At 52.3% G+C, this 13,627-nt stretch overlaps 1 protein-coding gene across 1 annotated transcript; it reads left to right on the top strand.

Moving 5' to 3' along the window:
• The first annotated feature begins 2,840 nt into the window (after positions 1-2,840).
• APOA4 (apolipoprotein A4) lies at positions 2,841-5,162 on the top strand. The gene is made up of 3 exons (XM_046637784.1): positions 2,841-3,023; positions 3,364-3,490; positions 4,036-5,162. The coding sequence occupies exons 1-3, from the start codon at positions 2,975-2,977 to the stop codon at positions 5,003-5,005; spliced, it is 1,146 nt and encodes a 381-aa protein (XP_046493740.1). The 5' UTR covers positions 2,841-2,974; the 3' UTR covers positions 5,006-5,162.
• The last annotated feature ends 8,465 nt before the right edge of the window (positions 5,163-13,627 follow it).

Raw genomic sequence — 13,627 nt, 5'->3', positions numbered from 1 at the left:
GGCCAGAATGGGTCCTCTGGGGTGGGGCCAACTCCCTCTGCTTCCACCTGTGTTCGAGAGAGGCTTAGTACATGAGCCTCTCTGACCCATGCCCTGCCTTTAGGCTGGACTGGGCAGCCCTGATTCAGCCCGGCCAACCAGAGGCCCTGGTTCACCATGCCTCTCCATGCTGGAAGTTCCTCCTAGGATCTCACTCAGATCCTTCCTATTACAACAGGAGATACCCGCCTTTAGTTCTGCCCTGGAAGGAGGGCCAGTGTGGAGCATATGTGGGACAGGTGTCCATATGACTTGCCTGTCCTTGGCTGGGCCTGGGTGGTCCGCTCCTGACTCTGATCTCTGGGCTGACCTCTGGTTTGAGCCCCCTGGGTGGACAGGAGGGTGGCTGTAGGTAACGCTGGACTCTTGGCCTCATCGCCTCACCAACCATTAGATCTGTCTGTTGTACAGACAAAGACTGAGGCTCAGAGAGGGATGTGACTCACTCAGCATCACACAGGCCCTTTGTGCCTACCAATGTGGCAGTCCCCTGACCCGCAGGGCCAGGTCCTGCTGGAGGTGCTGGCACCTGCGCCCATGGAGAACCAGAGGCCCAGCCGGAGGCAGAGTTTGCTCTTTCCTCTAAGATTGGGCACAGGGGCTCCCAGTCTCCCCCAGCCCTCGGCACAAATCCGTCCACAGACTGGTACAAAACATGCCCCCGGACTTTGGGAAATACACACGTTCATTAATGGGGTCCCACCCACAACACGTGGGGAGGCGGCACACCACCCCCGCGGCTATGGGTGCACATACAGGCCTGCACCAGAGCCCTAGCCCAGGCCTTAGCATCGTGCCCGCAGACAGCTGAAAGATTTGCATACTTCTGTGGATCTGTACACGTCCTGGCAGACGCTCTCGAATCTGCTCAGATAGGTGCAGACACTCCCAGCGCACGTACACCCAGGCGAGCGGGACAGGCACACTCTGACCCTGTCACGTTGACGGCACCTGCTGCTCAGACTCTGAGTCCAGGAGGTCAAACTGCAGCTGAGGTGTCCTTTGTGACTCACTGCTCTCCTCATCTCTGGCCCGGGGGAAGGGATGGGGACACTGAGCACTGACCTTTGCACCCACTCCAGGCTGGACGGTGCCTGACTTGGGAGCAGGACAAGCCCGATGGGCCAGTGTTGCAGGGGGTAAGGCCGTCAGGGGACAGACATGGCTAATGCTTGATGAGTGCTTACTGTGCACCAGGCTCGGTTCCCAGCATTACACAGGTCATCTCACTGAATCCTTCCAGCCTAGGAGGAAGGTACTACTCTATGCCCCGCTGAGGCAGCCAAGGCTCAGAGAGGACAAGTGATTTGCCCAGTGTCGCACAGACAGTAAGTGGGGAGCCCAGATGCAAACTCAGGGAATCCGACTCCAGAATCTGAGCACTTACTAATTACCGCGAGATGGCACGGGCTGCTTCAGGAAGGAGAGGCTCCCTGACACTGGGGGTGACCGCGGGTGGTGTGGGGACACTGCGGGGTAGTAGAGACCCTGCAGAAGGGGTGCAAGCATCAGAAGGCCTTTTAACTGTCTTCAGTCCCACGAGACATCAAGCCACTTCCAGTATGGGGAAAAATGCAGATGTGGTAAATCAGAGTCAGCACAGCTGGGGGCTGTTCCAGTGGCAGGTGACCAGGGGCCCGCCTGTGCGCCGGTGCCACGCGTGGAGGGCAGCCAACAGAGCAGCGTGAGGGCTTTCCTCTCATGGTCACTCAAGCTGGCGTGGTCCAGCAGAGGGATTCCTGGTGACCAGGCCACATCTCTTCTTGGTGGCTGTCTTTCTGTGATTGTGCGTGTGACCTCATTTGTAGAAGGTTAGAAATCCAAGTAGAAGACACCCCGGACCCCCCAACGCCATACCCCCCATCCACCAGTGAGAGGCCCCCTGGAGAGCCTCAGGGCCTTCTATTCATCACAAACCCCCAGGGAGTGTGGCTGGGGTGGTGGGCAGGAACTGGGGCTCAGGCCGGCCCCAACCATCACCATGCACCACGCCCACCTGGTGACCCCCAGGGGGCTGGGTCTAACTCTGCACTCCCTGCTTTGGTCCAAATCAGGAGAACAATCTTATTATTAATAACAACAGCTATGTTTTAGGGCCTACTCTGGGCCAGGACCTACACTACCCACTTTGCAAGCACCATCTCATTTCATATATCCAACAACCCCACTTTTCAAGGGAGAAACCGAGCCTCAGAGGTAGGCCAAGTTGAATCACTAGATGGAGGTGGCACAGCTTGGCAGTGGTGGGACATGAAGCACACTTACAAGGAACCCCTTCTGTACAGGGTCCTGCCCATTCCACCTGCCCACCCAGAGGCTTGCAAATGCCCCCTCCTCCCAGCCACACCCTGACCAGAGCCCTGGATCTCAGCTCGCTGCCCCCATCTGTGGCCCTGGGTGTCCCAGTGCAGGGTCTGGTGCTCTGAGCTCGAGTCAGGGTTGGGGGATGTGAGTAGGGGATCTCTCCTCTGGGGCAGACAGAGGAGGGGTGAACTTTGCCCTCCAAGCCTTCACAGACCCAGAGCTGCCAGCAGGGCCTCTGGGACATTAATCCTGGGCTCAGGGGTTCCCTAGGCCTCAATTCTCCCCCAGCTCGTGATACCTCCGTCCCCCCTCCCATGCTGGGTGGGGCAAGCACAGCTACCTCGGACTGCTGCCCAAGCCCCAGTCTGCTGTCAGCTTCCACGTTGTCTTATCGTCACAAAAGTCCAAGAGACCTTCCAGGAATGTGTCAGCTTCCAGCGTGGAGTCACACTGGGGAGGGAGGCGCAGAGGGCAGCCTGGCGGTGGTTTAAATGGCTGGCTGGCTCCAAGCCTCAGTCAGTTCCAAGAGCAGCACAGGTGAGCTGCCTCAGAACTTTTCCTCTGGGCCCCTCTGACTCCAGGAAGGTTCCAGTGTGGTGCGAGACTCTTCCAGCCCAGCGAGGAGCCCAGCATGTTCCTGAAGGCTGTGGTCTTGACCCTGGCCCTGGTGGCTGTCACCGGTGAGTAGGGGCTGTCTTTGGATGGGGCTCTCAGGTGGGATCCATCCGCTACATCGAGCGGGGCAGGGTGGAGAGTCTGGGGCTGAGGCAAGAGGACAGTTCCAAGTGCCCATCAGCCCCAAGCTGGATGCAGGGGGCTGCCCAGATGCCACCAGGGAGGGCCCCTGGCATTGGTGCTATGCCAGTTTCACATGCCCCTATGACTTCTAACTAGCCAAGCACAGAGAGGGCAATCGGTGGGTGGGCTCCCCCGCCATCATCCAGTCTGCAGCTCAGGGCCAGGGCAGAGGGGTGAGGAAGGAGATAGGTCCTCAAGAATTGCTCTCTGTTTCCTGCTCAGGGGCCCGGGCTGAGGTCAATGCTGACCAGGTGGCCACGGTGGTGTGGGACTACTTCAGCCAGCTGAGCAACAGTGCCAAGGAGGCTGTGGAGCATCTCCAGAAGTCTGAGCTCACCCAGAAGCTCAAGTAAGAGGGGTACAGCGTGCAGGGTGGGGCTTCCTTAAAGCCATGCAATGCAGTGGCCAGGGATGAGCTCGGAGGCATGAGACCTGCACTTAGGACACCCACCGCCCTGCCACCAACTCCCTGGGTGACCCTGAGATCTCAGGATCAGGGATCCACATACCCAAACAGGAAGGCTGGACTGAATAATCCTTACGGTGTCTGTCTTCCTGCTTTAACTTTCTATGGTAACAAATGGCCACATCTTAGCAGTGAAGCTCCCGGAAGAAACTGCTCGAGGTCACCTGATAGGCAGATCCTGTGCCTTATGGTCAGGAGATCCAGAAATACAGATTTCAGTGTTATTACACTCACGGTCTATTGCATCCATTTCTCCAAATCATGATCCACCGTTGGGAAAGGCCACAGACAAAAGATGGGTGAACTTGGTACCCCTGAACGCTCACCTGTCCTAGGCGGGTGTGTACCAGTTAGGTGCTGTGTAAGGAGACATGTCCTGGCATGTCATGCCAAGTTTAACGGTGGCCCCCTGTGTCCCTCCCTGGCAGCACGCTTTTCCAGGACAAACTTGAGGAAGTGAACACCTACAGGACCGATCTGCAGAAGCGGCTGGTGCCCTTCGCCACGGCGCTGCACGAACGCCTGACCAAAGACTCAGAGAAGCTGAAGGAAGAGATTCGGAAGGAGCTGGAGGAGCTGCGGGCCCGGCTGCTGCCCCACGCCGACAAGGTGAGCCAAAAGATCGGCGACAACATGCGCGAGCTGCAGCAGCGCCTGGGTCCCCACGCGGAGGAACTGCGCGCCCAGGTCAGCGCGCAAGCCGAGCAGCTGCGGCGCCAGCTGAGCCCCTACGCGGAGCGCATGCAGAGCGTGCTGCGCGACAACGCGCGCAGCCTGGGGGCCTCCCTGACGCCCTACGCCGACCAGCTCAAGGCCCAGATCAACCAGAACGTGGAGGAGCTCAAGAACCGCCTCACGCCCTACGCCGACGAGCTCAAGGTCAAGATCGACCAGAGCGTGGAGCAGCTGCGCAGCCAGCTGGCTCCCTACGCGGAGGATGCCCAGGAGAAGCTGAACCGCCAGCTCGAGGGCCTGGCCTTCCAGATGAAGAAGAGCGCCGAGGAGCTGAAGGCCAAGATCTCGGCCAACGCCGACGAGCTGCGGCAGAAGCTGGTGCCCCTGGCCGAGGACGTGCACGGCAAGCTGAGGGGCAACCCCGACGGACTGCAGAAGTCACTGGCCGAGCTGAGCGGCCACCTGGACCGCCAAGTGGAGGAATTCCGCCGCCGTGTGGAGCCCTACGGAGAGACCTTCAGCAAAGCTTTGGTGCAGCAGGTGGAGGAACTCAGGCAGAAGCTGGGCCCGTATGCGGGGGACGTGGAAGGCCACTTGAGTTTCCTGGAGAAGGATCTGAGGGACAAGGTCAGCTCCTTCTTCAGCACTCTCAAGGAGGAGAGCCAAGACAAGCCCCTGGCCCTCCCCGATCAGGAGCCGGCCCTGGGCCCCCTGGAGAACTGAGCTGCCCCTGGTGCTGGCGCCCCACCACTGACACTTGCCCGGCCCTGCCACCAGTGTGTCCATCTGTTCCAAAGAAGTTCTTGTATGAGCTTGAGGACACGTGTCCAGCAGAAAGTGACACTTCCTCTCGCTACTCAATAAAACTGCTGAGAAACTAGCTCAGTCTGGTTGCAGTGTGGCTTCTTGGTGTTGCTGGGCCTGAGGAGGGGACGAGACCACTACATGGCAAAGCTTAGCAGAGGCCAGCAGGGGGTACTCTGGGGGACACCAAAGGCAGGGGAGATGACACTGCAGGAGGGGTGAGGGCAGGGGGTACCGAGAAATGTGTGGGGAGCACTCTAAGAGGGAGGTGGAAGATGTCACCCATTATCCAAAGATGAAATGCACAACCCACTTATGTTGGCTTAGCCAGCAAATATTTGTTGTTACTGAATGCCCCATGTGCTGGTCACTATTCTAGGCACTGGACCATAAGCAAAACAGCTTTTGTGGAGCATGAGTCTGACACCGCTTCCCTCTGAGGCCACGGAGGTAAGCAGGACATCTTCCCTGGCTTTGGAGAGCTTGTAACACAGTGGGGGAGCCGCTCTCCTTGCATAAGCTCTTCTGTGCCTTTGACTTGACTTATTTATATGAATTTTGGTTTATTCCACCCCACCCTACTCCCATTATAAAAACAGTTCATGCTTATTTCAGAAATTTCTTGACTGCCAAACCCATGGTCTCCAGAGATGTGGATGCGTCCTGGGAGGTGGAGTGGAGCAGGTGCCTGTGGCCTGTGGGGCCTGTGTGCTCTGCCTGGGAGCCCCCTGCAGAGGGGCCTGCCTGTCTGGGGTGAGGTTGCCAGTCACTGGGGTAGAGCGCACAGCAAGCGAGGAGCTGGACCCCAGGCAGTCTCACCAGCACAGCCTCTGGGGGCAGCCGCCGCCCCTGGAGTGGGCCCTCCCTCCATCCTCAGAGACTCACAGACTCCCCCGGGAGGAGGCCTCGGAGAAGAGCCAGTTCAAGCCTTTGTCCCAAATGACCTGATATCCTAGCTGTCAACTCTGACCCAGGTCTGCAAGTCCAGCCCAACACCCCTTTCCTTCTCAGAGTAGGGTGTGGGCCTTTCAGGGCTTTCCTTGACAGCACCCAGCATTCCCCAGGGAGCAGGGTCTGGGGAGAGTGTTCTGGGGCCTCCTGTCTCTGTCCATCCCCTCTCCCTCCCTCCCAAGATGCTCTCTGGACAGGACAGCAGCCCCACAGGCCTGGTCTGGCCCAGGCCTATCCCGCTCTGGCCCTGGCGCCTGCCTATAGGGAGGGATTAGGCTTGGGAATCAGGCAAACCCGAGTTTGAATCCCGCCCACTGTGGGTGATTTGAGGCAGAGTAGCTGACCTCTCTTGGAAGATAGGAATGGTAACGGTGCTCAGCTCCCAGAGCTGCCAGGAGGGTTTAACGTGACGGTGCACGTTAAACACTTTGCCTGATATCAGGTGGGGACGCTGCGGTGACTGTTTACTTGTTGCTGCTGTAGCATCATCAATGCCCCCAAAATGTGATTGCTCTTCCCTGCTCACTCCTTACCTCCCTGATGCTGGGTCACATGGTCCATAACATGAGGCCACCAGAGCTGGGTCTCCCTGGCCCCAGCTGCTCTCACCACCACCCTCTGCATCAGTAAGGCTGCTGCCACCACCTGTGCACCTGTCCCACTAGGAGGGCAGACACCCGCCTGTGAAAACACCTTGACAACCCACCAGGCACCTGGTGGTTTATTGGCCAGCTTTGGGAAGGGGCCAAACAGAACAATGAGGCACCAAAAGGGAGAGTGACAGAGGGTGAGCAGCTTTCTGAGTGGGTCTGGAAGCTACACAGACGCTCTCAGACCTCACCTGAGGGCCACCCGGTTAAGCACTGCCTCCAGGATCCCTGGGGCTTCCGTGTCTCCCAGAGCCTGGTCCTTAGCATGAGTCCTGGATAGTCTCCCCCACAGTCCCCTGGGACCCTCCAGCAGGCCTCTGAGGGTCCTGCCATGGCCCTGGTCCCACTGCATCAGGAATGCCTTCTCTCCTACATCAAGATTTCTTACCTGCTCTTCTCCCTGACCTGGCAGATGTCAGCTAGTAGTGGCATCACTTCTGGCTGCCCAGCCTCTGACCCGCCCTTGGTTTGTTTGGGGAATTTCTCACTCACGAGTCTTGATGGTGTCAAAGCCTGCCTCCCATGGGCGACACTAAGAATGCCAGCCTCTTGCCTTCCATCCTCCCTTCCTCTAGGGTGTGGCATGGGGCCTACACTCAGCAAATCAGACATAATGCCCCAGACTCAGAATAAGGAGCTGGTGTAAAGAAACAGGGAGAGGAGAATCCTTTCTGGATGGGCAGGAGCAGGGGGCAACAGGAGCCAGTGTGAGGGGCAGGGCAGGGCCAGTGCTGGCCGTGGCTGCAGGGCACCCTGGGCCATCCCGGCTCAGTGAGGGCAGCAGTGTTGCCCCCATGGGTCTAGTTTTGAGGAGTGGTTGTGGCCATGTTTCTCTCTTAGCTTCCCTTATTCTTGTCTATTTTCCAAACCAAGTACTCATGCTTTCCTCAAAATTTCCAGAAATATTTGAATAAACTCATTTTCTCCTTGTATCTCCCAGAGTAGGTTTCTGTGGCTAGTAATTCAGAACCTTGATTGACGTGGTCCTTCTCTCTTGTGGTGGTTTCTTTCGCTTTGGCCCTGGGAAGCTGTACCACCTTCCCTGACCGGTTCCAGCGGGTCCTGTTGGTTTGTCTGGGGAGTACTTATCAGTCCTCCTTAGGGCTGGTTCCATCTTTCAGGGAAGGCAGGCTTCCTCTTTTGCTCTAAACCAGTGTGTGGGCTGTGCCTCCTGTGCCTCAGTCAGCCCAGGGGGCATCTCTAGTAGTTAAGATGGTCAGAGAACTGAGGAGATGAGGACATGACCACGCTGTGACCAGCTTGGGCAGCCAGCTCTATCCACCCTCTCAGAGGTGCTCTGACAACTGGGTTCAGGTCTCCCATGATGTCCTGAGTTTGAGAAAATGCTCTGATGTGGTTTGGGGAATCTGTTTATTTATGAGAAGATGTCCAAGCCATTTGAAGCAAAAAAACCAACGTCCTAAACATTATGCATCATACAACCCCATGAAGAGACACACATGCATATGTGTGTGTGGATGTGCAAGAGGTGAAAAGTCTGTTAATTCCACAGCTGGTCCCAGAATTCCTCTTAGGGAGAGACCTGTGTTTGGCTGTCCACCAGCTGCTGAAGAGGAGACCCTGAGGAACCGGCTGGAAGGAGACTGCGACACAGAGACACCTTCAACCGTCTGTGCGTCCCCTCTACAGGCGTTTGAGGTGATAAAGAGCAGTAGGGAAGGAGAGGAGGTCACAGAGGGGGAAACAGGGACTAAAAGAGGAGACTAAAGCCTTCCCCCCACCCCAAATGATGGCCAATGAGGAACATCCAGTGGCAGAAGGTTGTAGAACTTTTAAATACAGGAATGACAGTAAAGCTAACACTCTGCACTTGCTAGTGCTAGGTGCTTTTGAAAAACACAAATATATGCCACACGGATTCATATAGTCCTCACAACAGACTGTGACATCTAAGATGCGGTAGGTGAGGAAAAGGCAGTTCAGAACGGTGAGGAAGCTCATCTAGCAAGTGGTGGAATCGAGATGGGAACCCGGGCCATCCAGCTACAGGACTTTACTGTTAACTCCCAGGCTGTGCTGCCTCTGGGGTGAGCCCGAGTAAAGAGGAGGAGTGTCGGCCCGCCCAGAACCCCCATAGAGAAGGGGGGACGCCCACTATCCAAGTGGCAGGGGGGTTCTGTCCAATCACGTTTGAGTCCTAGCATCTGGCTTATGGAGAAGGAAGACGTCTGGAAGCCGGGGCTGTAGAGTCATCAGGGCTCATCTCAGGGGGGCAGCGTATTGCTTTCTACTTTATACATTTATTTGGTGTTGGGATTTTTTTGTTTTTGTTTTTGAGGAAGATTAGCCCTGACCTAACATCTGCTGCCAATCCTCCTCTTTTTGCTGAGGAAGACTGGCCCTGAGCTAACATCCATGCCCATCTTCCTCTACTTTATATGTGGGACGCCTGCCACAGCATGGCGTTTGCCAAGCAGTGCCATGTCCGCACCTGGGATCCGAACTGGCAAACCCCGGGCCGCCGAAGCAGAACTTGTGCACTTAACTGCTGCGCCACCAGGCTGGCCCCATAGTGTTGGGATTTTAAGATGACGTTTTAGTTTTAGTTTTTTTTATCGTGGTAAAATACATATAACATAAAATTTGCCATTTTAACTATTGTGAAGTGTGTAATTCAGTGGCATTAATTACAGTCACCATGTTGTACAACCATCATCACTGTCTCCAGAATTTCTTCACCATCCGAAACAGAAACTGTGTGTCCATTGGGCAGTTCCCCATCCATACTCCCCGACTTCAGCCACTGGTAACCTCTAATCTTCCCTCTGTCTCTATGAGTTTGACTGTTCCAGACGGTTCTTGTCAGTGGAAGCATGCAATATTTGTCCTTTTCTGCCTGGTTCATTTCACCTAGTATAAGGTTTTCCAAGTTCATCTGTGTTGTAGCATGTATCAGAATTTCAATCCTTTTTATGGCCGGATAATGTTCCATTGTATGAATATACCACATTTTGTTTGTCCGTTCATCAGCCGACAGACACTTGGGTTGCCTCCACATTCAGGTTATTGTGAATAATGATGCTATGAACATGGGTGTACAAATATCTGTTTGAGTCCGTGTTTTCAATTATTTTGGGAATATAGGAGTGGAATTGCTGGATGATATGGTAATTCTATGTTTAACTTTTTGAGAAACTTAATATTACCTTTTTTATTGTGGTAAAACATACGTAACATAAAATGCATGATTTTAACCATTTTTAAGTGTACGGTTCTGTGGCATTAAGTACATTCACCTTATTGTGCAAGTATCACCACCATCCGTCTCCAGAACTTTTTCATCTTCCCATCTGAAACTCCGTACCAACTAAGCAAAAATTGCCCCCCTTTCCTCAGTCCCTGGCAACGACCATTGTACTTTCTGTCTCTGTGAATTTGCCTGCTCTAGATATTTCATGTAAATGGAACCATACAATATTTGTCCTTTCGTGACCGGCTTCTTTCACTTAGCATAATGTCTTCAAGGTTCATCCACGTTGTAACATGTATCAGAATTTCCTTCTTTTTTTTTTAATTTTTTTTTAAAGATTTTATTTTTTCCTTTTTCTCCCCAAAGCCCCCCGGTACATAGTTGTATCTTCTTCGTTGTGGGTCCTTCTAGTTGTGGCATGTGGGATGCTGCCTCAGCGTGGTTTGATGAGCAGTGCCATGTCCGCGCCCAGGATTCGAGCCAACGAAACACTGGGCCGCCTGCAGCGGAGCGTGAGAACTTAACCACTCGGCCACGGGGCCAGCCCCCAGAATTTCCTTCTTTTTTAAAGGCTGGATAATATTCCATTTTATGTACATACCATGTTCTGTTTATCCATTCACCTGTCCATGGACTCTTGAGTTGCTTCCACTTTTTAGCTATTGTGAATGATGCTGCTCTGCAGATGGGTGTAGAGATCTCTTCAAGTCCCTGCTTTCAATTCTTCTGCTCACATGCCTAGAAGTGGAATTGCTGGATGGTGTGGTACCTTTAAGTTTTTGAGGAACCGCCATATTGTTTTTTACAGCAGCTGCGCTATTTTGCGTCCCCACCAACAGTGCGTAAGGGTTCATTTCTCCCCATCCTTTCTAACGTTTGTTATTTTCTGTTGGTTTTTAAAAAAATAATAGCCATCCTAGCAGCATTACTTTAAAAACTAGAAATCAATCAATAAACAAACAGATGTTCCCCAGAGCTTCTCCGGGACCCAGTCTTTACCACCTGGCAAGAGGGAGCCCTTGCACACGGGAGGGCAGCGCACTTAGCGGGCTCTGCGAGTGCCACGGAAGGGTGTTTTCTGGACTCCGGGCCAGTCCACATCAATATCTTCCAACAGTTTCCCCAGAGCTCAGCACAGTTTCAGGTTGGAAGCTGCCCCGGCCAGCTCTGTCGCCTGAGGTGACCTGGAGATAACGGACACCTTTGTGGGTATGGGTTAGTGCCCAAAAGGAGTGTTGGCCAGCACCGTCGTGTGCCAGGCTGAGATGCCAGCCACACCCCTGCGCCCATCCCCAAAGCTCAAAGGTCAGTAGTCATGTGAGAACGTCAGAGGGGTCAGTACCCCCGAGGTCTCTGGTGCATGGAATGGCCCTGATTAGAGAGAGGAGAGCACAACAGGGCAGAGGGAGGGGTCTGGGGCCACTCTCTTCTTGTATGCACAGGGCCCTGTTGCTGTTGAGGAATTGTCCTGGCTGGGTCAAAAGCAGCTCCTGCATGGGGACGCAGTGTCCTCCTGGGGTTGTCATATGACACCATCTGTGCTCTGGGGAGAGAAACAACAAGCCTGGGGTGATCTGGGGACTTCTGTATGTGAAAGCACGAAGGGTGGGACTATGGGGATCCCACTGTGACGACAAGCAGCTAATAATGGAGGAGCACAGTTAAAGACCACAGCATTGCCCGTGCCAGAGGACGGAGAGATTTCTTCACCCTCTGTTCAGTTTTTTGTTTCTGCAGTCATGTTTTTAATTTGCAAGAGCTTTTTTTGTTTTGTTTTTGAATGTCCTTTCAGAGTATCCTGTTCTTGTTTCATCAATGTAACGTATTCTTTTGACTCTCTGATGATATTGACGGTATTTTTCAGTGTTCTTTTTTCCATCTGGCCTCAGTTTTCTTCAAGCTCCTTTTTTAATGTTGGTTTTGGTCTCTGTCTTTCATGTTTGGGTCTCTCCTCAAATGACTGGTAATCTTTGCTTAGATTTAAGAGCGGGCATTTTTAAGCTGATTTGAAGCTCCGAGTACACGCATTGTACTTCCTGCCCATGAGCCTGACTGTTGAGTGATCCACTGGGTTGTTTAGTTGGGGAACGCCCAGGGTAAAAATATTTAGATCTTTCCTTTTGAGCTGGTCATGTTTCCCGAAGAAGTTTCTCCCACTCTTCTGCCTGGAGGGTAAAGGCCTGGGTACCAGTGTTCTTGGGGCCAAGGGGAAGAAGCAGGATGGGCATCAGCATCCAGAGGGCATAGTTTGATTTGATCCCTCTATTTCTAGTACAGTACCCCTGTCCTCAACTCTGCCTGACATTCTCCTTCCACAGATCTTCAGTCTTTCCCATTTTAGAGAATAAACCTCCAGGCTTCCACTAAGGCGAGAGACAGGAGCTAAAACTTAACCTGCTTTTTAAATAGTTTCAACCAATCTTTCATATTTTACAACAGTCTCCTCATTCACCTCTACTTTCAGAGGTAGGTGGTATCTCCAGTTCAGCGCTATGTATGGCTGTGTAAGTTGTACACTGCACACTTCTGAGAGCACCTTTCTCACATTGTAGACAGTATAGAATTGCATATTTATTATGACATATTTCTAGCAGATGGTAGCAGAGTGTCTTGAGAAAGGGGAGGCTAGTTCTAATTCACACACAGGTGAAACATGGGCTAGCAGGAAATTTACTACAATTCCTTAGCCTTTTGCGAATTCAGTGCAATCAGTCTGGTTGGAGCTCATTTTTCCCCACTGCCGACTTAAGATCAGCTGTCTCAGGTCTGCCGAATCAGTTGCAACTGGTCTGTCTGCTTTCTAGCTTTCAAAGTTTTGTTGTGGTCTTTTCTTGCATTCTTCTTGTTCCCATGGGTCTGGATCTTTTCTCAAAAAAAACTTTTCACTATAGTTTGAGGGAAGTTTCAGAAAAGAAGGAAATTAGATGCATGCACGCGGTTGCCATGTTTATCTGGAAGTCCACAAAAGCAGCATTGACAGCAGATTGCTGACGGTTTCATGGTACGTTCATTCCTCCCTAAGCTGCTGGCTCCAACCGACCTGCGAAGTCTTCAGTATGACTGCGAAGTGTTTGTGAATAGGAACCTACCCGTCCAGAAAAGGTTTTTCCATTAAAAAATTTATGGCAGGGAAATCACCGTGGGCTGAATGCACTTGGCTATAAAGATGTTCATTGCAGTGCTGTTTATAGTTTTAAAAATTAAAAACAGAACAATATACAGTAAGAGGAGATTGTTAAATTATGGTACGTTCATATCAAACTCCATTAAAAATCATCTTGTGAATGAATGTTTGTTGACATTGGATGTATAAGTATGATAGACTCTTTAAATGACAGATCAGGTTACTAAACAGCTTGAACCCATAAAAATAAACTTGTAAAAAATATATGTAAATGTACACCTAGATTAAAAAAATAGGGAAGAATATACAAGTGCAGATAGTGGAATTATGGGTGATTATGTATTTTTTTGCTTATCTGTATTTTATACTCTCTCCACATTGTACTCTTAAATACTAACAAAATAAAAAGCTATTTACTAACGTTAGTTAATATTTTAATAGACAGAACTTCCTACTCAAAAATGTCGGGCACTCCTAAGTGTATCCACAGATCTTGTCAGGCCACAAGAAACTTAGATATTTGGGCTACCTCACCTTGCTCTTACACAAAATTGCCCTTCTTCAGTGATTTTTTTTGAGGAAGATTAGCCCTGAGCTAACATCCG

This window comes from Equus quagga, chromosome 14 (assembly GCF_021613505.1).
Source record: "Equus quagga isolate Etosha38 chromosome 14, UCLA_HA_Equagga_1.0, whole genome shotgun sequence".
Taxonomy (NCBI): domain Eukaryota; kingdom Metazoa; phylum Chordata; class Mammalia; order Perissodactyla; family Equidae; genus Equus; species Equus quagga.
This window is presented reverse-complemented; position numbering and strand designations above follow the sequence as displayed.